This window comes from Oryctolagus cuniculus, chromosome 1 (assembly GCF_051225735.1).
Source record: "Oryctolagus cuniculus isolate XC-2025 breed Fujian yellow rabbit chromosome 1, ASM5122573v1, whole genome shotgun sequence".
Lineage (NCBI taxonomy): Eukaryota > Metazoa > Chordata > Mammalia > Lagomorpha > Leporidae > Oryctolagus > Oryctolagus cuniculus.
Window position 1 is genome coordinate 122,396,569 of NC_142867.1, and position 23,543 is coordinate 122,420,111.

The following is a 23,543-nucleotide window of genomic DNA, read 5'->3' on the forward strand; positions in this document are numbered from 1 at the left end:
CTGATCCAGTTCCCTGCTATGGGAAAGCAGTAGAGATGGCCCAAGTCCTTGGGTCCCTGCATCCATGTGGGAGACCCAGAAGAAGCTCCTGGCTCCTGGCTTTGAATAAGCCCAGCTCTGGCTGTTGTGGCCATTTGGGGAATGAATAAGCAGATGGAAGACCCCTTTTTCTGTTTCTCTCTGCCTCTGTCTCTCTGTAACTCTGCCTTTCAAATAAACAAACAAATCTTTAAAAAATAAGTAAATAAACATTGAATATATATACATGTATGTATTCCAGTGATATATGTGTGTATATATATATATATCACATTGTGATTTATGTAAGTTGTTCACAGCTAGATACATTCATGTATGCGTATACCAATATATATCTATCTGTGGCCAGTGCCATGGTTCACTAGGCTAATCCTCTGCCTGCGGCACCGGCACCCCGGGTTCTAGTCCCAGTTGGGGCGCCGGATTCTGTCTCCATTGCTCCTCTTCCAGGCCAGCTCTCTGCTGTGGCCCGGGAAGGCAGTGGAGGATGCCCAAGTCCTTGGGCCCTGCACCCCATGGGAGACCAGGAGAAGCACCTGGCTCCTGACTTTGGATCGGCAGCGTGCGGGCCGTAGCAGCCATTTGGTGAGGGATGAACCAACGGAAAAAGGAAGACTTTTCTCTCTGTCTCTCTTCTCACTGTCTAACTCTGTCTGCCTATATATATATATATATATATATATATATAAACAGAATGAACTCAACTTCTACCTTCAAAGCGTTTACAAAGGGATGGATGGAGAGAGGAAAACACACCAAACAGATACAATGGCAAATAGCAATGTAATAACAATTCTTGGAAACAAAAAAAAAAACTAAAGAACAGTCTAAAATTTAGAGGGAGCTACCCAGGTGATCTCTTAGAAACATCACTCAGAAAAAACAAGGAAGATAGGAGGGAGGAAGAGTGGAAGGAAGGAAGGAAGGAAGGAAGGAAGAGAGGGAGGGAGGGGAGGAAGAGAATAAAGCAGGAAAGGAGGAAGGAAAGAAGGAAAGAGATGGAAGATGTAAGACAATTTTAGCTCTCTGTTCCTCTGATACAACAGAAATCCTTATTTCCCAATCTCCAACTTTCCTAAAGAGAAGCTGTTTCTAAAACGCGTGACCTCGATGTCGTTTAGGGACCTGGTATCTGCCGTGGGAACACCTGCTGTTTTATTAGCGGTGCTTGGGAATCCCCAGAACTGCTCCTTCGGGAGGAAAAACAGCCTCCCCGAGAACCCCAAAGCAGACACTCCAGGGCGGTGTCTCCATCCTTCAGCCCCCTCCCCTCTGCAAGGCCTGGCTTGTTTTCCTAAGCAGTGGTCAGGAATGTGCAGGGCGGGGGCAGCCTGGCCGTCAGCGCCGAGCCCAGGCAGCCCCAGTCACGGTCCCGGGCTGGCCTTTCACCCCACAGCTCTCCCGGCTGCTCTTATTAAGCAGCAAAATGTTTCAATATGTGCAGCTTTGGGGGAGGGACGGGAGAGAAAAATCGGGATATTGTTGAGAAGGAAATAGTGAATAACCCTGCCGCCCGCCAGCCCTGGTACCCCCCACGTGGGGAGATGTGGGTGATAAGTGCGCTTTCTCCTGAAATGGAATCCTGGCAATTGCCTTTTCGTCAGAAATTTCTAGAGCCCGATGGGGAAGGGGGGAGGGGATGGGCGCAGTTACTAAACACACTTTCTCTAAGAATCCAGAATCAAAACAGTCAGGGCTCTGGGTACCCAAGAATGGAAAGCTTGAGAAACCTTGGCCAGGAAGCTGTCCCCGTTTGGTTTTACAAATGGAGGCATTCCCAGGTCTACCTGTTACCTGCTACCTGTTACCTAAGAGGCAACCTTCCAAGTCCTTCTGCTGGGTCCCTGCATAGTGTTCCAGCTGGGGGCCTTGGTAGAGTGGAGAATGCAAGGTGTGAACGCTGCTGGCCTGGCCTGCCCCAGGGCACAGGCACAGAGCTCCTGAGCTGGGCGGGTCTGCAGGATGGAGAATGGCCCTGGGATTGGGCTGTGCAAAGGGCAAATATGAGCCAGACTCAGAAATTCTAGCCTCATCCAAGGCCGGCATTGAAGAAATGAGAAAAGTCCATTTGAAATGAAGAAATTCCAAATTTCCAGCAAACTCAAATTTGAGGCTCCAGCGACAGCTCCTTAGCAATGTTTTCAAAGGTTTGTGTGGATATTTAAAAACTGTTATTAAGGCATCATAATGAGGCTATTTCTGTGACATTTGCAATCCACTTTGTTCTTGCAGTGAAAACCATTCCAAAGAGGAGTATTCTTGCGGGTCGGAGATCAAGTGAGGCAAAGGAGGAACTTTTCAGTAGGAAAACCAAGGGGCTTACAAAGCAAACGAGGACTCCATACAGCAATGACTTGGGACTTTCAAAGGCTAAGCAGCAGCTTCCCCCAGGCCAGGGTCTGCAGCCTCCTGCGGGCGCCACAGAGCTGCATGTCTGTGTGATATGTGCGTGTGGTTTCTGGGGGGCCTTGGCGTTTCCCAGTAACACGGGGAGGTATCTGGAAAAGCAGCTGTGGGCAGATGGGTGGCTGTCCCATTAGAACAATTCATCAGACAGCAGTTGAAATATTGATAAGAAAACGGAAATCAAATTACAAGAAGGGAAAAGAGAGAGGAAGAGGGAGTGGGCCAGAGAGGGCTGGTGGGAGGCTGTAGCGCACACACCAGCTCCACGCCTGCAGCAGCCCACCCCCCGCCCCCCCAGGATGTGCCGGAGCTGAGGCCGCTGGTTTGCAAGCCCAAGAGGGAGAGAAAGGCAAACTTTGGCTCCAGGTGGCTAGCAGGCTTAGTCCCCCACACCACCAAAATTCCCGGAGCTCTGGGCACAAGGATCCGCACCAAGAACTACAGATCATCCTGGAGGTGCCCGGCTTAGCAGGAAAGGGTGTCCAAGGTGAGTGTCGTTTGTTTGCCGTCAGCAGGGTCCGAAGCCTCCTTCCGCCTTGCTGCCCGGCTGCCCGCTCTGGTTTGGATCTGGGAAACGCATGGGGGCGGGGGGGCTTTCGGAGGCTTCTTCTTCCTCTCCTTCTCTTCTCTCCTTTTTTTTTTTTTTCTCTCCCTCCTCTTTCTTTCCTGCCTCTTGCATTTCTTGCAAATTGCTCTCCAAATTTCAAAGACACTGGTGTTGGTGGGGAGGACTCCGGAGAGAAAGAGCTGCAAGGGGAAATCTCTGAGCGGGAGAAACGTACCTCGTCCCTGAACTTCTGTGTGTTGCGGCTTCAGGAGCCAAAAAAGCTGGAATCTGTTAGTGAGGAGAAAAGTGCTTTATCAGAAACACATTGGCTGCAGGAGAAGCTGCGCGCTGCCGGTAAAGATGGTTTCAGAGAAGGAAAGGAAGGAACAGAGACCCTGGGCTTGGCTAAGACAAGGCAGAGACACGTTCAGGCAAAGGCACCTGGCAGGATTCAGACCTACGACACCACCTACCCCTGCCACTAAAAACTGAGGACCCGGGTATAGATTTTCGGGCGTCCGAGTTGCCAAATCCGTTTTCCTTCGGAAGGGTGGGGGACTCTGGGACCTCCGGACTGCTGAGTCCCTCACCCTAACGGGAGAGTGCGGCTGCTGGGCGCCGGCTGAGTTGTGTTGGGGATGTGGGTGGGGTCAAGTCCCCAAGGGTCTGAGGGCTGGGGCCCCCCAGCGGTCCGCCCCCGCTCTTCCGCCGCCGGGCCAGGGACAAGCACTGGGCGTCCGCAGGTGCGAGACTCCCCAGATCACGGGAAAGGTGGGCGTCTCCGATGGCGAGCAGGCGAGGGTAACGAGACCGACTGCGGGAGGAGACCAAGGATGTGAGCCGGCTCTCAGTCCTCACCAGCGCCCAGCCCGAAGTTCGGGCAGAGGCGGCCGAGGAGGGGGAGGGCGCTCGGGACCTCACCAGTAGGACCTTTTTTCGCCCGACCGGGGGTGGGTGTGGGGGCAACGTAGCTCCCCAACGTCCGTCCGCAGTCTTCTCCCGCGTCTTCACCACAGAGTGACCAAGGTTTCTCCCATCCAGGCTGGTTCGCGGGCCTTCCCGACCCTTCCTCACCAACTCAGGATGTTTCAGACGGTCCCCGACACGTCGTCTTACGTCAAGGTAAGACCTGACAGCGTCTTTCAACAGGTAATGACCTCCAGCCCCTCTCACTCGCACCCAGGGCCTGTGACCCCTACCCCCGCCCCCCTGTCCCCCGGGAGAAGCGGGGAGAGGAGGTAGCGAGCCGCGCTCCGGGCGGGAGGCTGGCGGTTCAGCGGCGGAAAGGTCGTGGTTTGAGGAATATCTTTCTGGCCGTTTCTGTGGAGGAGACTGGAAGTGGGCGACTTTGGGCAAAGATGTGCGAGGGGGGCCCAGACGCGCGCCGGCGAAGGGTAGCCGCGGGCGCAGCGCTCCGCGCGGCTGGCGCACCACGGGGTCCCCAGCGCTCAGGGTGTGCGCGGGTGCGCCAGTGCGCGTGCGGTTGTGAGAGAGGCGCGGGCGCCACGCGCTCCTCCCACGGTCTGGACACTCGCTGCCTCAGCCCCCAAGCTCGCGTTCCACGGCCCGCCCGCCCCCCGAAAAAGCAGATTGCTGTATTTGACCCCACACCGGAGAGGTTTTTTTTTTTTTTCTTTTCCACAACAGTTCCCAAGAATGTAAACAAACCGAGACTGGGACATCTGGGTTACACGTTTAATGAAAATCCGCTGGCGGGGCGGGGCGGGGCGGGGCGGGGCAGGGCAGGGAGCGCGCACCGGGCGACCCTGCCCAGGATGGTGACGGCGGCGAGGTCCTTGCGCAGCTCTGCCCGAGCCGCCCTGGGAGGAGGAAGTGCTCGCGTTGGTGCTACAAAGAAACCCCGACAGCCTGCCAATCTCGGGCTTGAGGCTCCGCCCTGGAGCCCCGCCTCCACCAGGACCCCGCCCCTTGCGCCCTAGGGGTCCGAGGAATGCCAAGGCGGCGCCTGGGCCTCTCCATCTCACCTGGATGGGGCGCGCGTGCTGGGGGCTTTTTCCGTGAGCGCCAGCTCTGCGTGCAACCCTACTCTGATCGCTCTGAAGAGTAACCTGGCGCGCGGACGTACCTTCCCAACCCCTCCCTGAGATCTGAAGGAGTCTGTGGTTGGCACTTCAGGGCTGGGGAGGCCGCATCCTGCTGGCTTGGCCCGGGAGAGATGCTTAAAGGACGACGATTCAGTGAACGAAGGAATGAATGAATGCATAGAAACGAGTCAATCAATGCATCAGTAATCGGTGGGTGGACGGAGCCACCCCTGGCTCCCGGGAGGTTCCAGAGCCCGCGGGGAAAGGACAACACGCACGGGTTCGCTGTCCGGTTCTCCGGAGATGCTGGAGAAGCTACAACCCCCCCCCCCCCCGCTGCCACCACAGCTCCCACTTCCCAGCTCTGCCCTAAGGACTGTCATTGGCACCTGGGCAGCGAGTTTGGGTGCCTCCTACTCACATAGACCCCGGAGGGCACTCACTGCGGAGACCCAGAGCCCAGGTCTAGGATGAGGAACCTGGGAGTGGCAAGTGGGAGCCCAGGAGCTGGAGGCAGGCCAAGGGTCAGGGAGAAAACAAACCAGTCCCGGAGAGCAGAAGGGACCAGCCTGGGGTACAGGAGGCTGCCAGAGCAGCCCTCGCCGCAGGAGCTCTTTCAAGGGGGAAAAAATGGATTTTTCAGCAGCCACAAAGTTTGTATTGTTGCACAAAGGGGTGCATTGATGAGGCGAAAGGTCTGCATGGCAGAGACAATCTTGGGTCTGTTCCGCCGACCATTTGCCAGAGGGGCACACACTGACTGCCAAGCCCCAGCCATTCCCTGTCAGGCATGCAGCTCTGGGGTTGTTGACAAACACAGCGGGCTCTGAGGGATCAAGGGTGCCCATTCCACAGCCTCGGGATCTGAACCAGGCCCACAGAGAACTCAGGGGTTGGGGGGAGCCCAGGGAGAGGATGAGGTGGGAAAGGAAGCTATGCCATTAACAGGCAGCCCTTATCCTGGCCAGGGTGGTGGATGGAGTCCTTAATACAAATGAAGATTCTAGAAGGCAGTGCTTGTAGAAGATGAGAAAGAGGCATTGACAGGTCAAGTGATAGAGCTTGTGCGGGGCAGAGTCAAGAGGCGGTTAATGAGGCCCAAGTTCTGAGGACCACCACGGCAAGTTCCAGACACGTCTCCCTGCAGCAGTGCGTTGGACCAATCTTGTGACAGTGCAGAGGGAGCACCAGCGGGGTTGAGTGCAGAGCTAGCATGAAACCTGGGGAGTCTGATCCCCAACCAGGAAGTTCAAACGCTGCGTTCCTCACGGGAACTGGGAGGCGAGGGAGCCGAAGCGGGGTAATGCCGACCCGTCGCTGCGGCGTGCCAGAGGCAAGTTGTGCGGCGCTCGCGGGCGCATCCTTGGAAGCTCCTCAGCCGCTGGTAGGGTCCTCCCATTTCCCTTTGTGGGCGTCTCCCCAGACGCTCGCCCACCTACCACCCTGCGGATTCGGCCCACGCTTCATCCTAGGGCAGACGTCCGCCCCCGGAAGAAAGGTGTCTGCTAAACCCGGAGCGCGCACAGCGACCGGGCCCAGAGCCAGTATCTCGCCAGCCGGTCCTGAAGCCATTTTTCAAGGACCCAGGTCTGTACTCGGTATGCAGATTGTCTGGGACGGCTGGGAGGAGGGAGCTGACGGAGGCTGAAGAAGCTGGACGCCCCCGCCTCCCCCAACGTCCCCTTTTCGGCGCCGCCACCCGGTGAGGGTCCGGGCACCTGGCCGGTCTCCACCTCTTGTCAGTCTGCGCTCTCTGGTCAGCCTCGGGGTCCCTTGGGGTTTCCCCATCGACGCCGCGTGGTCTGGGGGCCCGGCCCGAGAGCGCCTGAGGCTGGGGGCGCGGAGACCCTCCCCCTCGCGGGGCCCTCCCGCCGCCGAGGCCTCCCACGTAGCGTTCTGAACCCGCTGGGCGCTAAGGCAAGAAGGAGCGTGGGGAGCGCGCAGGGCGAGCAGAGGCTCTAAATCTTCCTTCAATCTGTGAGTGGATGAAGTCTGAGAAACAAATTCAAAGCAGGCGCGCCTGCAGAGCCTTCCTGCAGAAATACTCCCCGGCATTCAAGCGCATCCAGGGGCGGCCCGAGCTGCCTTGTTTGGCTAAGGTCAGACGAGACTCGGGTTCTCCAATAAAAATAAATCTCAAATTAATTATGGCCTCGAGCGAGAGGCCAGACACTTGAAGCTGCAGTTGTGCAGTCTGGAGTTTTGCCGCTCGCTCGCCCGCCCCCGCTCCTCCCGCCCTCCTCGCCCCCCTCTCCCCTCCCCCTCTCCCCCCTCCCCGCCAGCTCGGATACCCTGGGCAGCCTTGCTGGGCCGAAGAGGGAGAGGGGGCCGGAGCGGGAGGGATCCGCCCGAGACGCTGTGCCAGGCCTGGCATCCCTCGGAGTTTCAAGTGACCGAAGCGCCCCGGAGTCCCGAGACACCCCAGGGACCCGGCTCCCGCTGTCGCGCCCTCCCACCCCCAACCCGGGCAAGGACCAAAGCAGCTCGGGAAAGCCGCGCCTGCAAAGTCTTGACCCGGTCAAAAGGGCTGACATTGAGCGAGCCAAGACACGTTTCGCCCCGCCGCTCCCCTCCCGGGGGAAGCAGCACTTCCGCATCTTTGAAAATACTGTCAAGTGCGAACGGTGCGAGGCAAGACAGCTCGCCGCTTTCCAATGAAAGTGCTCCAAATCCAATTCTTCCCTGAATATCCGCCCGCGTGCGCGCTTTAGAAATGTGCCATGCACTGTTTTGTTGTAGGAGTATTTAAAAAAAAAAAAAACGAGTTGGTAGTTTTTGTTTTAAATGCTCAGCCAGGGCTTCCTTGGCTGTGTTTTCCCCGAGTTGAAAGCCAGAGCTGGGCGGATGGAATGGGGCCCGATGGTACCCGTAGCAGCTCCTGGGCACCAGCCCTGCCCAGTCTGGGAAAGGGAAGGGTGAGCCAGGAAAGAGGGTGTGTGCCAGTGTGTGGGCTCCGGGCTAGGCCTGGAGACCAGGGAGGGGCAGCATGGAGAGAGAGAAAGGGATGCAGGGGAGAGGAAAGAAGGGGGTGAGGAGGAAAAGGGAAGCCCCCCCCCCCAGGACAAGACAGCTTCCCTTTGCAGCAGGCCTCACGCAGACTCTGTATCAATTTGTCTCAATGCAAACATTCGAAATATTCTCTTTGGCTGCTAGTGAAAACATTGTGAGCTGCCAGGATCAAACCATCTTTCCAGCTGTCCAGTGGTAACCACATGAAACAGGACCGGCTTGTTTACTGTTGTGTTTGCTTCGGGCTGTTCCCCTGTTCAGGATTTCAAAAAGCAGCAGCAGCGAAGTTGAACACCAAACCCAAGTTACATTAGATGGGGCACACTTGCCCACCAGCATGTCAGCACTGGGCGGAGAGAGTCTGACAGCCAAACTGAGGGACGCACAGAGCTTGATGCCGGGGGTGTGTATGGGGGGGGGGTGGCTTCTGGCTTCTTTCTGGGTGGAGACCCCTGTGCAGGGGCAGGACCGCTCTGCAGCAGTGTCAGCTGAGAGTCACAAAGATTCAAGCAATGGTGTCTATGTCGTCATCTTCCCCATCGTGAAATTGCCCTGGCTTTGGTTTTACACGCTGAAACAGAAAGTGCTATAGGGTTCCAACAGCTAGCACAGCAGAGCAAGTCTCATCCCAATCCAGTTTCATACCAGAGCACCTCCAGTGGGAGAGGCATATAGTGCCAAGAGGAGTTGGGGGTGAGGGGCAAGTCCAGGGCTGTTGTAGTGACTACCGATTGGTCATTTGTGGGGCCAACAGGAGTTGGAAAAAGCAACCTAACAATCGTGTTTGCCACAGAGGTGCTTTCTAAAGAGCTAGGAGGGTGTGTGTGTGTGTGTGTGTGTGTGAAGGGGGTAGTTCCCACTTGTTGGGGGGCCTGTGATGCGCCTCTGTGCCCAGCACCAAGAAGGGGGCCTCTTTCTGCTGGAGCTGTTGTCCTTTTTGGCTGTGAAAGAGGAGCAATGTGGCTAAGGGTGCCAGGTCTCCCCACACCCTCCTGAACACCCAGTTGTCGTTTGAAGGTCGGTGGAGTCTGGGCTGAAAAGGAAACAATTTGGGGTTTGAAAGGATGTAATTCATTCTTCTTTTCCCTTTAACCTCTTTCCTCTCTGGAAAGCATGTGGAAACGCTGAAGGGAAGAGCAGGAGGGCGGGAGGCCGGCTGCGGGGAAGAAAGGGTTAAGCCTGATTTCTTTTAATTGAGCTCCAGAACTGGTGGCCCCAGGCAAAGGGGGGGGGGGAGGACTGACCCCGCTAGCGGTAACCAGATGTGGCGGTCCCAGGGGAGCCCCGTAGCAGACCCCTGGATTGAGAAGCAGACAGGAGAGGGGGGAGTCGGCCAGCCCCCATCCCACCATCCACCACCCCCCACTCCCACATTGAGTCTCAATTGCTGGCAGGCTGCACCCGCTACTCCAGGTCTAGTCACGTTCAGACCCGTGTCTATAGTCAAACCCCAAATTGGAGCTGAATTGATGAGACTAATTTTGAGAGGGGGAGGAGGGAGGGATGGAGGGAGGCGAGCGAGCTCTCTGGGCTCAATTGCTCCTGAAGAAATAAAGAATTAATAAGTCACCTTTTTCGCCGCCGTGGACACCCTGTTGAATATTTTTTTTTTCTTTCCAATTCATTCGGATCTCCTCTGGAATTTTTTTTTTTCCTCTTTTCCCGTGCGGACTCTTAAATAAAAGTGGGAAAGTCCAAAGCGTGGTCTGGAGAGCGTGGACAAGGTAACCTGTCGTGGAGATCGGGGAGATCGGTGTCAGGCCGAGAGCGCCAGGACCCCAGAGGCTGCCCGAGTTGGGGCGCGCGGCGGCACAGCGGCGGGACAGGGAGGCTCCGGGTGGGCCGGACCAAGAGCAGGGCCGAGGGGAGGCCGATCTCGCGGCCGGGTGCGGATGCCAGTGCGGAGCGTGCAGTCTGGGTCGGTGCCGCGCCGTGGCGGGGTGCGCTACGGGGACCCGCTGGCTAGCCGTAGCGTCAGCTCCTTGGGGGGCCGGGGTGGAATCGGAAGGACGCTGTGACCCGGGAGTCTGGGCTTGGGCCGTCGAGTCCGGGTAAGCGCGAGGGGTTTGACCCTCCCACCCCCAAAAGCTGCCGATAGGCGACAGAGGGTGCCGTGGGTCCGTTCTCTCCGCGGGCGCCGGGAGCCCAGCACCGAGGCGCGGCGGCGCTCGGAGGGTGCCCCTCCGCTAACAATGCGCTGCGAGTGGAGCCGCGCCCCCGACGGCGCGGGGCAGTCCCGAACCGCTCCGAATCCGCGCCGAAGAGTGGTTGAGCTTCTCGGCGAATCCGCTGCATCTCCGCAGGCGAGGGCCCGAGTGGAAAAAGTTCCACCGGGTGCACTTTCCAGCGGTTGGTTTGCCTCGGTCTGCGTCCGGCTCTTCCCAGGCAGCAGGCGCCAGGTTATCCCCAGTCCGGGTAAACCCTCTGCCGACTCCCCCCCCCCCCCCTCCAAAGTTTGACTCCGGCTGGAAAAAGCATTAATGAACGTATCTGTGGGAAGAAACGGAAAGTGAATGAGTCAGGAGGGCCACCTTCGGCCAACGGCCCCGGGAAAGGAAAAAGGCCAAAAGGCATTTGGCCTTGGATTTGGGGGGGAAGGTGATGGGGCGGGGGGTTGCAGACGGCAGGAATCCGCGCGCTGGCGCGGGGCGTGGACCCCGTCATTGTTCCCGGCCAGCTCTTATCTCCCAGGAGCAAGTATCCTGTGTGCGCAGTGTGTGAAAGTGTTGGGCATCTCCGCTATATTTATATAGTGTGTGATGCGAAAAGCAGGACCGGGCGGCGAGAGGAGGAAGAGGGGGTGTGGGGGTGGGAAGACGAAGGCGAGCAGAGAAGAGAGGAGAGTGCGAGGAGAGAGAGAGAGAGAGAGAGAGAGAGAGAGAGAGAGAGAGAGAGAGATAGGACTTCCTCCCCGATTCGCAAAGTGAAGTCACTTCCCAAAATTAGCTGAAAAAAAGTTTCATCCGGTTAACTGTCTCTTTTTCGCTCCGCTACAACAACAAACGTGCACAGGGGAGCGAGGGCAGGGCGCTCGCAGGGGGCACTCGGGGAGGGCCCAGGGCGCCAGGGAGGCCGCGCTGGGCTAATCCGAAGGGGCTGCGAGGTCAGGCTGTAACCGGGTCAATGTGTGGAATATTGGGGGGCTCGGCTGCAGACTTGGCCAAATGGACGGGACTATTAAGGTAAGCGGCGGGCACTGGGCGGCGGGGCGGCGGGGGCGCGGGGCGCGGGGTGCCGGGGTCCCGGAAGACGTGGCGGCTTTCCCTTCCTTCCGCGCCCCCGGCTTCGCGCCGTCTCGTTCGGCGCAAGTAGGGGTGGCGGGTCGGACTCTCGGGGAGACCGGCCAGGCTCCCCAGCGAGGGCGATCTTCCTCGCACCCCCTGCCCCCGAGGTGGAGCCCGACCCTCTCCCACTGTGCTGCCGGCTGGGCTGCGGCAGGGGGGCGGCGTGAAATCCGGGGACCTGGAGCGCGTATCGGAGTCTGGGGCTGGAGCCCTGGGTCCGGGGCCACCGCTCCCACCCGGCCACCAGGGCGCCCCGGCCTCGGCGCTGGGCACTCGCCTGGCGGCCGGCTCCGTCTCGCCAGAGGCCGAACGCGGTGGGGGCGGGGGCTGCAGGACCGAGCTCGGGTCCCTGCCCGGTGGGCCCTGGCGCGGGTACGCGGATTGGCTGCGCGAGGACAGGGGTGCGAGGGAGAGCGTCCGGGGTCTGTCTGAGCGGACTCTTCCAGATGGAAGCCCCTGTTTACATATCAGCACAGACTGGTTTCCCTTCCCTCTCGGTCCTTCTGTGGCCGGCTCCCCGGTACTAATCGGCCGGCCTCGTTGTTTCTCCGGCTTAGAATCTGCTTCCCAGCCTCGGTCCGCGCAGCTCCGGGGCGCCCCGGCCCTCCGCGTTTCAAAGAGGGGCCCGAGCCCTTCGGAGCCGCTCCGGCTGCCTCGCCTGTCCTCCCAGCCCCGCCGCCACGCCGGAGGCTGCGTTTGCAAAGTGCAACCGGGAGGGCCGGGGAGGCTGTGGGTTCCGAGTCGCGCTTGGGAAGGGTGACTGCTGCTCCCTCTGAAAGGGGGAAGTGGGAGCGAGGAGCAGAGAGGAGGGACACCCCCTAATAGGACTGGCCTTAGAGGACCTGGGGGAATGAATGGGACCCGAGTTAACCGGGAGGCCGCCGCGCCTCGCCAAGCAAGGGCTTGTCTGGAAAAACTATTAGGCTGGTGAGGTGGGGACTGGCAGGGCGCGCCATTCCCCGGAACCCAAACGAGCTAACTCCCCATTCAGAGCTGAGTGAGAGGAGGCTGAGATAGATGCCGGGCTCAGAGGATTCGAGAGATTTTTATCAACTGGGTGGGGTGGTGGTTTTTATTTTCTAAGTTGTGTGTGTGTGTGTGTGTGTGTGTGTGTGTGTGTCTGAAAGTTTGAAATATGCTGACTTGGGTGGAAGGCACCAACCAAAGCGACTTGAAAATCTGGAGATGAGATGACTGATTGTAACGGGGAGTAAGAGCCGGGGTTCCTCAATCTTAAAGGGAGTGGGTAAGAGAGGATGCCTCTGTAGACCTGCAAGGAGGGGTCCCTGGGCCACCTCTGCCTGTTTCTCTGCTTGCTGGTGGTGTGTGCACGCAGGTGGCTCTGGATCCCCAGGCTTCATAACGACAGGTTCCGCTCTAGAAAGCTGGCCCTGGCTCCATTCAGGATCCTTGGCACTTACCCCCCTACCCCATTGCCCCTTCTGATGGGGGAGGGTGGTAAGATAGTTCCAGGATCTTGATGTGGACACCCTAAGGAGAAGTGAAGCAATAGCTCCACACTGCTCAGACCTCTATGCATAGGCCCTGAGCAGAGAGGGAGGAAGCTGTGGTCTGTGTACCCAGGATGTGCTAACCCTTCAGATGCACACAGGGATTGGCAGGGCAAGCGGCGAGGAAGCCTCAGACCAACTGTTCTTCATGCCAAAGAGGAGAGCAAAGGTCCCCCTTTCTCGTGTGGGTGGTGGGAGCCTGGGAGCCTCTCCCAGACCTTCCCATGAGCACTCTAGTCTGTCACCTGAGTTCCTTGGCGACACAGAGGCACTCCCGGCTCCCAAAGCAGTGGCTTTGCACACCCGAAGTTCTGAAGGCATCAGTCTCTAGCTTATCCTTGGGTATTTAAATTGTGTGGAAGCCACAGTTTCCTGTTCATGTGTGACCTTCGGATCTTGGGGTTTCCAGATCCCACTCCCACATTGGTTTAAATACTGTGCCTGGAGAAGAGAGTGGATCAGGAGTGTGGCCAGCTGACTTCTGCTGTCCATGTAGAAAATGCACAGTCCAGTGCGCATGTCTAAGCTTCCTAGTCTCTGTAAACAAAACGGTGGGACTAAGTTACCTCTACAATAGTGTATTTCCAATCTTCTGTATGCCTAACATGTCGCGATCATGGGCTCTCACCTACACGGGCACTAAATGCTGTGTTATGCTGGTAGAGGTCTGGAGACTACAGGTCAGGTCTAACATGTAGACACAAATCCAGAATGTGCACTTCCGGTTTGAACACCCGAAGACAAAATCAGCTGTGAATGATTCTAGCATGAGATCTGATGCACCTGCATATTTCTTCCTCAAATACAGGCATTTCTGCATGTAAAAATGCCTGCCGGTCTTAGTGCTCAGAAGGTATTTTGTCCAGGATCTCAGGAAGTCTGGGTTTCTTCACAGAGGCCCTTTATTTTGGTGCATCATTTGAGCAACTCCATGTGATAATGAAACCCTTACTTGTTGTCTTTGGTATAATAAGTCCTCCCAAGTTGTGAGTTGTGTCCTCTTCTGTCTTCCAAGAATGTCCCCTGGGGAGGCTCTGAGCACCCCCTCCCCCATTTGCAGGAGCCATGCTGCTCTTCTTTTGCCACATACAAGATAGCTGCAATATTGAACAACAGTCTGCCCCACCCCTGTTCCCCACAGTGATACTATCAGTGTTGAAAAACACGTGGTACTGCTTGCTGCTTTAAGAAATGACCTGGTTTCAAAAAACATATCTTAGCACTAGACCTGCTTCCATCAAACCCAGTAATGTGCTGTATGGAAGCTTGGTCCACAGCAGGTGCTGCCTTAATGACGGAGAATCATCACTGAAGATGCAGAGGTGGGGAATGAGATTGGGATATGGCAACTGAACAGCAAACTTGGAGTCAGAAGACATGGGTTCATTCTCAGCTCTGCTGTTTACTTGCTGTGTGCTTTAGAGCCTTGAGTCTCAATTTCTTCACGTTTAAAAGGAGGCCAAGGCACTTCCTTGCTACAAGCCACAGTAAGGACTGAACAGAGTCTGCTGCCTCAGCCAGATTCTCATTAGCTGAACTCCTTTGGGATAAGGCTTGTGAGGACTGACCAGTCAGAAAATTGGATCACAGGTCTGGATTTATCATAACGCATTATCTGTTAATTCCAGAAGTTATTTATGAGGTGTCTATTATAAGTGTCCTTCAACAAAGGTTCACGAAAAATAGAATTAAAAGGTAAGTTTATTAGAGTGCAAAAATGTTGAAATCCATGCACAGGAGAGGTCTTTCAACAGTTTTTGGAAATGCATTTAATGAAAAACTATACATGGGTTTCACATTTTTGTATCAAAATAAACTTATGTTTTAATGCCATTTCCCATGACGTGTTTGAAGTACCCTGCCTGGTGTATTCCAAGGTTTTGCCTTGTGTATTGAGGATAGAACAGGGCGCATCACTGTAGTGGAGGTGGCAGACACATTCAGCAGAGAATGTCGTCTACGCCCAGTGCTGATACGTGAAGTGCAGCAAAGCAGACGAGGTGGAGAGCGATGCGGCTGGGCCAGTCAGGATGGTCAAGGAAAATGCCTTTCGTGGTCACAGTTGAGCCAAGCTACCAGCCACTCTTATCCTTTACGTTGGAGAAGTAGAACAGGACACAACCAACAGATGATGGCAGTGCAAAAGGGGAAGAAAGGCGGGGGTGACTGCAGCTCTAGGAGCCAGTGGAGTATGAAGAAGCATGCAGGCCTGGGAGACAGTGACGGGCAGGGCAGGGAAGCTGTGACCGAGACCTGGGGAAGAGACAGTGGGTAGCAGCACAGGAGACCAGAGACTGTGCTGCTGTCCCCAGACTGCCTTCAGCCTCTTCACATGGCCCACACTCAGGAGGATCCGGGCAAGGTGGGCTCTATCAGACAGTTGATCGGGTCCCTGCTTTGTGTGTGAATAGTTCCTACAAAAAATGCTCCCTTCCACTTCGGCTCCTGCTCAAATTTGAATTGACAGTAGGCTTGCCGTTTTAGACCCTTTGAGCTTGACATTCTCACTTAGAGGGTGCGCCCAGGGGTTAAATGAATTGTCCGAGATTACAACGCTGATTGCTGGTTGAGTCAGGATGACAGTTCAGGGTTCTGAACTCATAGGCCTCTGTTCTTTCCATTATTCCCAGAACATGTCATTTGCTTTTGTTATGTCGTTATGAATCGTAGAATCCTGGAAGCAGTGTGCACGTGTATGTGTGTGAGAGAAAGACAGAGACAGAAAGAGAAGTCTTTAAAAGAAAAATCATGAAGCATCTGGCACTTTGAACTAAAGACTCTTCTGTTATTTAATGAATGATATATTATCATCATCTTGAATTATTTCCTTACTTAAAGAAAACACAAAACCCCAATTTTCAGGTAGGATTTTTACACAACTGTTGGCCAAAATGAATCCTTTTCCTGTAGACAAAGTAAAGAAAGTCGCCATTATTGAGGAGCAACCAAAAGTGTATTATTTTATTAAATGACCAATTCCCTCTAAAGGTTATGGGCAGGTGGACTGAGTTCTTATTTCAACTATTTTAATAATTGAATATTTGACTATTTAAATAAATGTATTTTATTTAATGTATTAGCTGTATTAGAACATATCTTGTGGGTTCATTTTCCCGACTGTGCAGTAAGTAGGTCTTTAAAAAAATTTTAGTTGTGTTTATTATTATTATTATTATCACCATCATTAGAGAGAGAGAGAGATTTCCCATCTATTGGTTCGTCACCCAAATGCCCATAACCTTCAAGGCTGGGCCAGGCCAAAGCCAGCAGTTAGGAACTCAATCCGAGTCTCCCATGTGAGTTGCAGGGACTCAACCACTTGGGCCATCACCATTCTGCTTCCCAGAATGGGCATCAGCAGGAAGCTGGAATTAGAAGCTGAGCTGCAACTTGAACCCAGGCACTGCACTAGGCGATGCAGCCATCTCAAACACCCACTTCAGTAATTTGGTCTTTGATAACAACCGCATTACAGGTAATTTAGGATTTGGATGCCTCTCTTTGTCTGGGGTTACCTAGTTAACATTGGATTTAAAGCATTGTTTACTTATACCAAGCCTATTTTACTAGAAATCTAGCATTGGTCTAATGCCGGAATGTTTAGCTGGTGTCAGCAGAAAGAAAAGACAGAGAGGCGGGCAGGGAGCAGAAAAAAGGAAGGGATGGAGGAAGAGAGGAGGGAGTGAGGAAACAATTTTATGGTGATGAGCCACCAGGCAAGATTTCTAGTAGACTGAGATCTCTATCTTACCTCAAACTCCAGAAAATTCCCCCAAATTGTAAGTCAGTGTATCAGTCATTGGCAAACTCCTAGTTTTCTCTGGGAGAAAAATCTCATTCCACTGAAGCTTGATACAGAGCTTTTCAGATTAGAGATCAGCTATTTTGAGTTAAATGGAAACTGTACTATTTTCTTTCATTTTAGACAACTTGCTGCATAGTGTAGATATAGAATAATGTTTTTGTTTTGTTTTGAATAGCATGACTTTCTTTGCCCTGCAGTTAAAACAATCTATCTTTTGTGTATTGTTTTGTAACAAATTGAATAAGCCAAAGGACAAAAATGTGTATACACACACACAGACACATACACGTGTGTAGGCAAACACACATACACACACCCTCAAAACCTTCAACCAACCATACTAGCGTTTTTAGTAATCTTGGAGCTAGGCAGGTGTCTTTTCCTCGGCAACAGACTACACCTTGTTTCATTTTCTGTTGCACGAGTGATTTCGTGTCGGTAGTGTTCGTCCCATTCATGTGTTAGTTCGTCAGTGGATGGTATTACTAGGTGATGTCCTTCTTGGTATTGCAGTTCTGCTGCTGAGCTGGTAGATTGACCGAGTGCCTATGCATTTTGAGATGTTGCTCCAGAGGCAGAGGATAGGAGTATCTGTCACTTGTAGGGCTACTGCTTCATACGTTTGCAGAATTATGTAACTAGTGGAGTGATCCTTTACTGTGCTAGCAAGGTGGCCATGTGGAGGATCTAGAACCTCAGCCTCATGGGCATCACAAAATGACTGGCTATAGTAGTGTAATCCCACCACTGTTATGCAGGAGCTGAACTAGGCCTCTAAGTTCTGTGAAGACGGACCACCACCCACGCCAGAAGGGCTGCTGCCTGGCAAAGCCAGCCAAGGATAAGCCACGTCTCTGTGCCAGCAGCACACAGTAGGTGTTAACAATAGCCCCAAGAAAGGAGAGGGCACTTTGAACTAGAAAGACAGACAAAGACCTAATAGTCATATTTATTAGCCCCTCTGCTGTTTGCCAAGCACTCTGACATATATGTTTGCATATCCTCCTCGCAACAGTCCTCTGAGAAGCAATGCCATCACATCTCCAGCTTCTATGAAAGAAAAGAAATCAAAGGTCAGGCAACTTGTCCAAGATTATAGCTAAGAGGTGACAAAGCTGAATTTCAAGCCTGGCATTTCTGATTCTAGAATACCTGCTTTTTCTATATATGTTAGCCATCTGCATCTTTTTTTTTTTTTAAAGATTTATTGTTTACTTGAAAGTCAGAGTTAAACAGAGAGAGAAGGAGAGGCAGAGAGAGAGAGAGAGAGAGAGAGAGATCTTTTATCCAATGGTTCATTCCCCAGTTGGTGGAGCTGCGCCAATCTGAAACCAGGAGCCAGGAGCTTCTTCTGGGTCTCCCACCTGGGTGCAGGGGCCCAAGGGCCTGGGCCATCTTCCATATTCTACTGCTTTCCCAGGCCATAGCAGAGAGCTTGATTGGAAGTGGAACAGCCAGGACTCGAACCAGCGCCCATATGGGATGCTGGCACTGCAGACGGCAGCTTTACCTGTTATGCTACAGTGCTGGCCCCAGCCACCTGCCTCTTGGCACAGCTCATCTGAAACTTGGCCTTGAAGGACAGGTAGGAGTTGCACAGGACTAAAGGTCAAGAGTGGGATACTTGGTGGTGGTGGAGGGGTGCATGTGAGCTCAGGGTGAGAATGGAAAGACTGAGTGGAATTAGATGATGAAGGGCCATAAAAACCATCACTAAGAGTTTTGGTCTTGTAAAATATATAGAAAAGAGGGACCCAACATTTGGAATAGAGGGATGATCTACAGAGCTGTCCAAATCTCCTAGGGGCTGAGTCCTTCCTGTGTTGATGTCTCTAGGACATGGAGATGGGAGTGACTACACCACGTTTCAGAGGCCACACAAGAAGTTTGCAGCAGTCAGGAGCAGAGAACTGGCTTATTAAATATGACAGCGAGGAGGGAGGAGATCCGCTGTTTCACCAGACCTCATAAAAACACAATTCTCCTTTTCACCCCTTCACTTGTGCTCTGTTGGTCAGTGTTCCGGGGTCCCACCCCGTGCTGTCTCTTCACTGGGTCCGTCTATGCTGGGCTACCGCATCAGTTCTTTTTGAGAATGAGTCAGCAAAGGAAAACGTTGTTTCCCTGAAACTCAAATCAGATTTCTGTAGAAATTCAAACGGGTCTGACATTCTGTCACAGGTCAACTGGGCCGATGACTTGCTGATTTTTCACCCAAGCGAGCCAAAGACTCAAGAAAGAGCAGAGACAGCATGTTCAGATGCACCTTCAGATACTTCCAGTCCACTTTTTGGCAGCTTCAAAATTGCCCATAGCTCCAGAAATGAACCAAAACACTGAAGTACTTAAGAGTGCTCATCTTCAGGGAAACAGTGCATCTGCCCTTTAGTTAATGATCAAAATCTCAGAGTATGCCATTTTCTCAAACCACCTGGAAGAGAATGCACAGTTGAACACTGAGATGCTTTCTCAAGATCGGGGCTCATTGGTCCAGCCAGTGCTGTGTGTCTGAAGTAATCAAAGACCTTGTGTCCTATCTCAGTGCGCACACACACAATTACAGGTGCCATGAAAGCTTTCACCCTGGATTTCTAGACATATGTGGGATTTGCATGTCTACGGAAATCTAACATTCTGGTAGCAGAATTTTGGGCCCTAAATATGTGGGTATTCATTGATTTTGCCTAAGAAGAACTCCAAGAGTGAACTATTTTGCAGTGCTGTTTGTGCAGCAGAAGTGTGAAGTCTATCATTCTTACTAAGCTTCTGAGTGGCCATTAATGCTGTTAGAATCTATGGACAAGTATCCATTCAGGTTGAAATTTTTAAGTCTGCTGAGTCAGTTTTCCTTTTAACATTTACCATTTAATTCATACTCATCCCTTTATTTGTCCACCCCAAAGCTGAATAATATCACCAGTGACAGCACCCAACAGAGCATCCACATAGGGGACTAAGAACAAATGTCTGTACTGTTTCTTCCAGGTTTTTAAGAGAGTGGAGGTTTCTTAGCTTGCTGGCTTTTAAGCTTTGGCTATTAGAGTTTCCGAAAGAAGCACTACCTACTGGGAGAATCTCTCTTTGTGACTTCTAATTATAGGGATGGCTTCGTACGTTTTCCTGAAAGTGACAACTCCTTTATAGTCTCCATCTCCTTGTCACCCCTGGTGATGTTAGCCTGTTATACGGATATTTTTGGAAAGCCAGGACTTTGGCCAAGGAGACCCCTTTGTATTTTTCTCCTTTTCCCAGTGTTGGTTCTTCTATTTATAAATTATCGTAGGGAAAAATACCATAAGTAAAGCAGAAAGATAGTGATAAATTGAGAAAGAGTACTTCTCGTACGTAAGACAAAGGGAAAATGTTTTATTGTACAAAGACTACTTATAAATCAATGAAAAAAGAATGGCTCAACAGAAAAGAGGCAAAGGTGCTATGAATAGAAGATGCTAGAAAAAGAAATAGAATGGACATATGAAAAGAATCTCAAATATTTTGATTAAGATATCCCAATGAAAATAAAGGAATTCCAACGTCTGTGACCATGGAGGACAATAAAGATTAAAACAGCACAGCCGTGCCCACTGCAGAAAGAGGCAGGGGAAATGTCACTGTCGTACCCTCTTGGTAGGAATGTAACTTGGTACAGTCTTTCTAGAGGGTAACATCTATTTGAGGAGTTAAGTATGTGTACAGTTGGATAGCAATTCTAATTTTACAGATATATCTTACAGATAATGTGCATTCAGATACTAAAGACATATGTATGTACAAAATGTTTGTAGCATTGTTTGTAATGGAAAAAATGGTAATAATCTAAATATACATCCACAGGGGACTAGACAAATTAGTTAGAAGAGATTCACATAAGAAAATATGTGAATACAACTATTAAATGGAATAAAATAAATTGTCATATACTGATTTAGAAAGTTCTCTATGGTATATTATTACATGGATAAAAGCCAAAATGCATCATCTCACTTATGTAAAAAAATTAAAAACACACATATGTATGCTTGTTTATATAGAGAGAATTTCCAGCAGGGCATGTGGGAACCTATTGACAGTGGCTGCCTCTGGACCCAGGGAAACCGACTTTTACTTTTCAGGCTACGCATTTGTGTAGTGTGTTTGTAAACATCATTAGTATATTACTTTTATGGTTGAAAAAAACTGATGTAAGAAATAAAGAGGGATCATTAGAAACAGACTTGTGAAAACCATTCTATTCCTGAGCCAGGGACTTTGGGATCCCACTTTGTAGTAGTGCAGGGAGAAACAGTCCAACCTATTCCGCAGGCCTGGATTTCACTCCTGCTCTGTTGCAGACTGCCTATGGTCTGGCTCTTGGGAAGCTCCTCACTTCCTTACCGTTCACGGGAAAGTTCTCAGGGCAAGGGTTTTTCTCATGTATGAACTGCAGCACGATTTCGAAGTTCTCTTTCAATTCTCATGTTTATACGACTGCACTCTTACTTGCTGTGTGAAGATCTAAAGGTCTCCTAGGTGTTTTATCTGGTCCCACATGGCTCTTCTCCCACAATCTCAGGGCCAGGTTTCACCATGGAGTGACCGTCAAGGCCAGGGCCATAGGATGCTCTCAGGAGATGTTTTGTGAGTTTCTGTGAGCTGTGTGTTTATTGTTGAGTGACCCTGGAGCTCTGCTCTCCCCTTTGCGTTAATGCAAACTAAGAATAAGGCCTGACTCTCTCTGCTCTGGGGTCTTGGGTTCTCTTCCAAAATTTGGTCTCTTTAAAAACCCAAAACACATTTGGCCCCAAGCGCCTTTCCCCTGACTTAAAAAAAAAAAATCCTGTTTAATTGAAGGGAAATTGAATTTGTCTGGTTTTGATTCATTTACACTTAACTCTTAAAAAAAAAAAAATTGGAGGACTTATTTGATGTCCAAGAGGAATTTTGAGCCTCTTAATGAGTTTTCTGGAAGGCTCTTTTTCTTCTTAAAACAGGAGGTGGTGCTGTGCTATGGGCATACATAGTTGACACCGAGAGACCCCACCTCAGCATTTCACATGGACCCAAATGGTCCTGGCATAGGCCTTTCTTTCCCCAGCACTCATCTAAAAGAAAGAAGTGTCACTCAATTAAGGAGGGATGAAGATGAGGAAGAGCACTCAGAATCGTAAGAAGCAAAGGAACGAATCAGTTATCCCACTCCAGACGCCAGTACCTATTCCAATCTTTAAGACATACACTTGACCCTTGTTACAACCCTGTGACGTAGTGCCATTTCCATTTTGGAGAGGTTGGGTAACTTAGCCAGGGTCATATGCACAGGTAGAAAGTGCAAAGACAATGATTTGAACCTAATTTTGATTATCTCGGAAGTTCACAGAACTCAGCCACAGACACATTGCCAGGTGGACCGATGAGCTTCCATGTAGTTTGGGTTCCAAACCTAAGCCCTCTATTAAAGACCATATGGTGGACCATATACGTGGTTGTTTCGTCGTTTTGTCCAAGGGACTCCCCTCACCCCATCTACGCTCTACACTGGGCAGATTCATTAATTGCTCAGTTGTCCTCTCTTTACCCAGGAAGGCCTAAGTTCTGTACGTCCCAGGTGGGGGAACCTGCCTGGCTTTGTTAGCAGGTGGACTGGTGAGCAAGCGAGAGATGGTGAAAGCAACAGGCTCAGTATGAGCTGGAGAGGTGATTACTGAGATGTTTTGTAGCTCAATAGAGAATAGTATATTCTAGAACAATGCTTCCCCCTCTACCCTCCTACCTTTTCCCTCTCTGTCTCTCTTGCTCTCTTTTTTATTCTCTTTAGTTCAGATACACATGCAGTGATGTACAATTTTAAAAAATAACAGATTTGGGAGGTTATAAGAAATACAAAGAAGGGAATGTTTTGCAAGGTTAAAGGAAATCACTGAGCAAGGCTGACTTCAGGCTCCAGTTTCTCCTGAATAGCATTTCTTGTTATTTCAAGGCTGATTGACTTATAACTGCATCCAAAGCCACCTCACATCAGTTCCTTTTATCAGCCCAAGTGAGACTTCCTGTGGACTGGCCCAGCTTCCTGATATATTTCCTTTTTCCTTTGGCAGAACAAAGAACACCATAGCTCCAAGGATCCTTGGGAGCAAACATAATTTAGCACTGAAGAACGTATTATTTTAGAATTTCCATGCTCCATGCCGACAGCCAAGAGCCTGCCTTTGCCTTTCTTTTCGGTATTCTGTGCACATCCCACCGAACACCATGTGCAACCCCACATGGTGAACGAGCTGCTTGAACCCATCCTAGTTAGAGTCTCATTTCATTCAAAGAGGGAAAACTAACCCCACTCCCCTCATTAACTGTGCATGGACAGCCCCATGTCGTACATTACATTCACTGTCTAGAGTTGTGTGAAGCATCGCTCCAGGATTAAATCATTTGTTACCCTAATTCAACATGACTGGTCTGCAAGGAAACCCTCTTATTAGAGATTTCAACCTCTCTATGTTTGGCATTTTAACTCTAGAAACATACACACAGGCAAAACGCTTCAGAGTGTATCTATAGGGCTGTCAAAGTTGGTTGAAGAAGAAATTGCAGAAATTAGGAAATGTTGCTTGGAGTATGCCATATCATTCCTTACCACAACTGTCTGCTCCGCACCTTACACAGTAAGGCCTTTAGGTATAACTCAGCCTAACAAGGGAGCACTATTCAGAGAACTGCTGTGCGCCGGCGCTGCAGCTCACTAGGCTAATCCTTCGCCTTGCGGCGCTGGCACACCGGGTTCTAGTCCCGGTCGGGGTGCTGGATCCTGTCCCGGTTGCCCCTCTTTCAGGCCAGCTCTTTGCTGTGGCCAGGGAGTGCAGTGGAGGATGGCCCAAGTGCTTGGGCCCTGCACCCCATGGGAGACCAGGAGAAGCACCTGGC

General features: G+C 51.8%; 1 protein-coding gene and 1 long non-coding RNA gene across 15 annotated transcripts in view; one reads left to right on the forward strand and one right to left on the reverse strand.

The window, feature by feature from the left end:
* Positions 1-2,669: 2,669 nt before the first annotated feature.
* Positions 2,670-23,543, forward strand: part of FLI1 (Fli-1 proto-oncogene, ETS transcription factor) — a 142,960-nt gene continuing 122,086 nt past the window's right edge. The window contains exons 1-2 of one of the 13 annotated variants that reach the window (XM_051847967.3): positions 2,670-2,932; positions 4,034-4,114. In XM_051847967.3, the coding sequence (XP_051703927.1) occupies positions 4,076-4,114 (39 nt within the window). In that variant the 5' untranslated portion in view covers positions 2,670-2,932; positions 4,034-4,075. Of the gene's footprint in view, positions 2,933-3,568; positions 3,943-4,033; positions 4,142-9,934; positions 10,098-10,315; positions 10,462-10,759; positions 11,229-23,543 lie in introns of those variants that run through there. The other 12 variants (XM_051847958.2, XM_070048312.1, XM_017342610.4 and 9 more) reach the window with 12 other exon arrangements.
* LOC108176804 (uncharacterized) lies at positions 7,766-9,910 on the reverse strand. Of its 2 annotated transcripts, none has more exons than XR_016221842.1 (2): positions 9,617-9,910; positions 7,766-9,079 (listed from the first exon to the last, which is right to left on the reverse strand). It is a non-coding gene; the product is annotated as an uncharacterized LOC108176804 (long non-coding RNA). The 2 variants fall into 2 exon arrangements; XR_016221841.1 differs by having other exon boundaries at positions 8,145-9,202.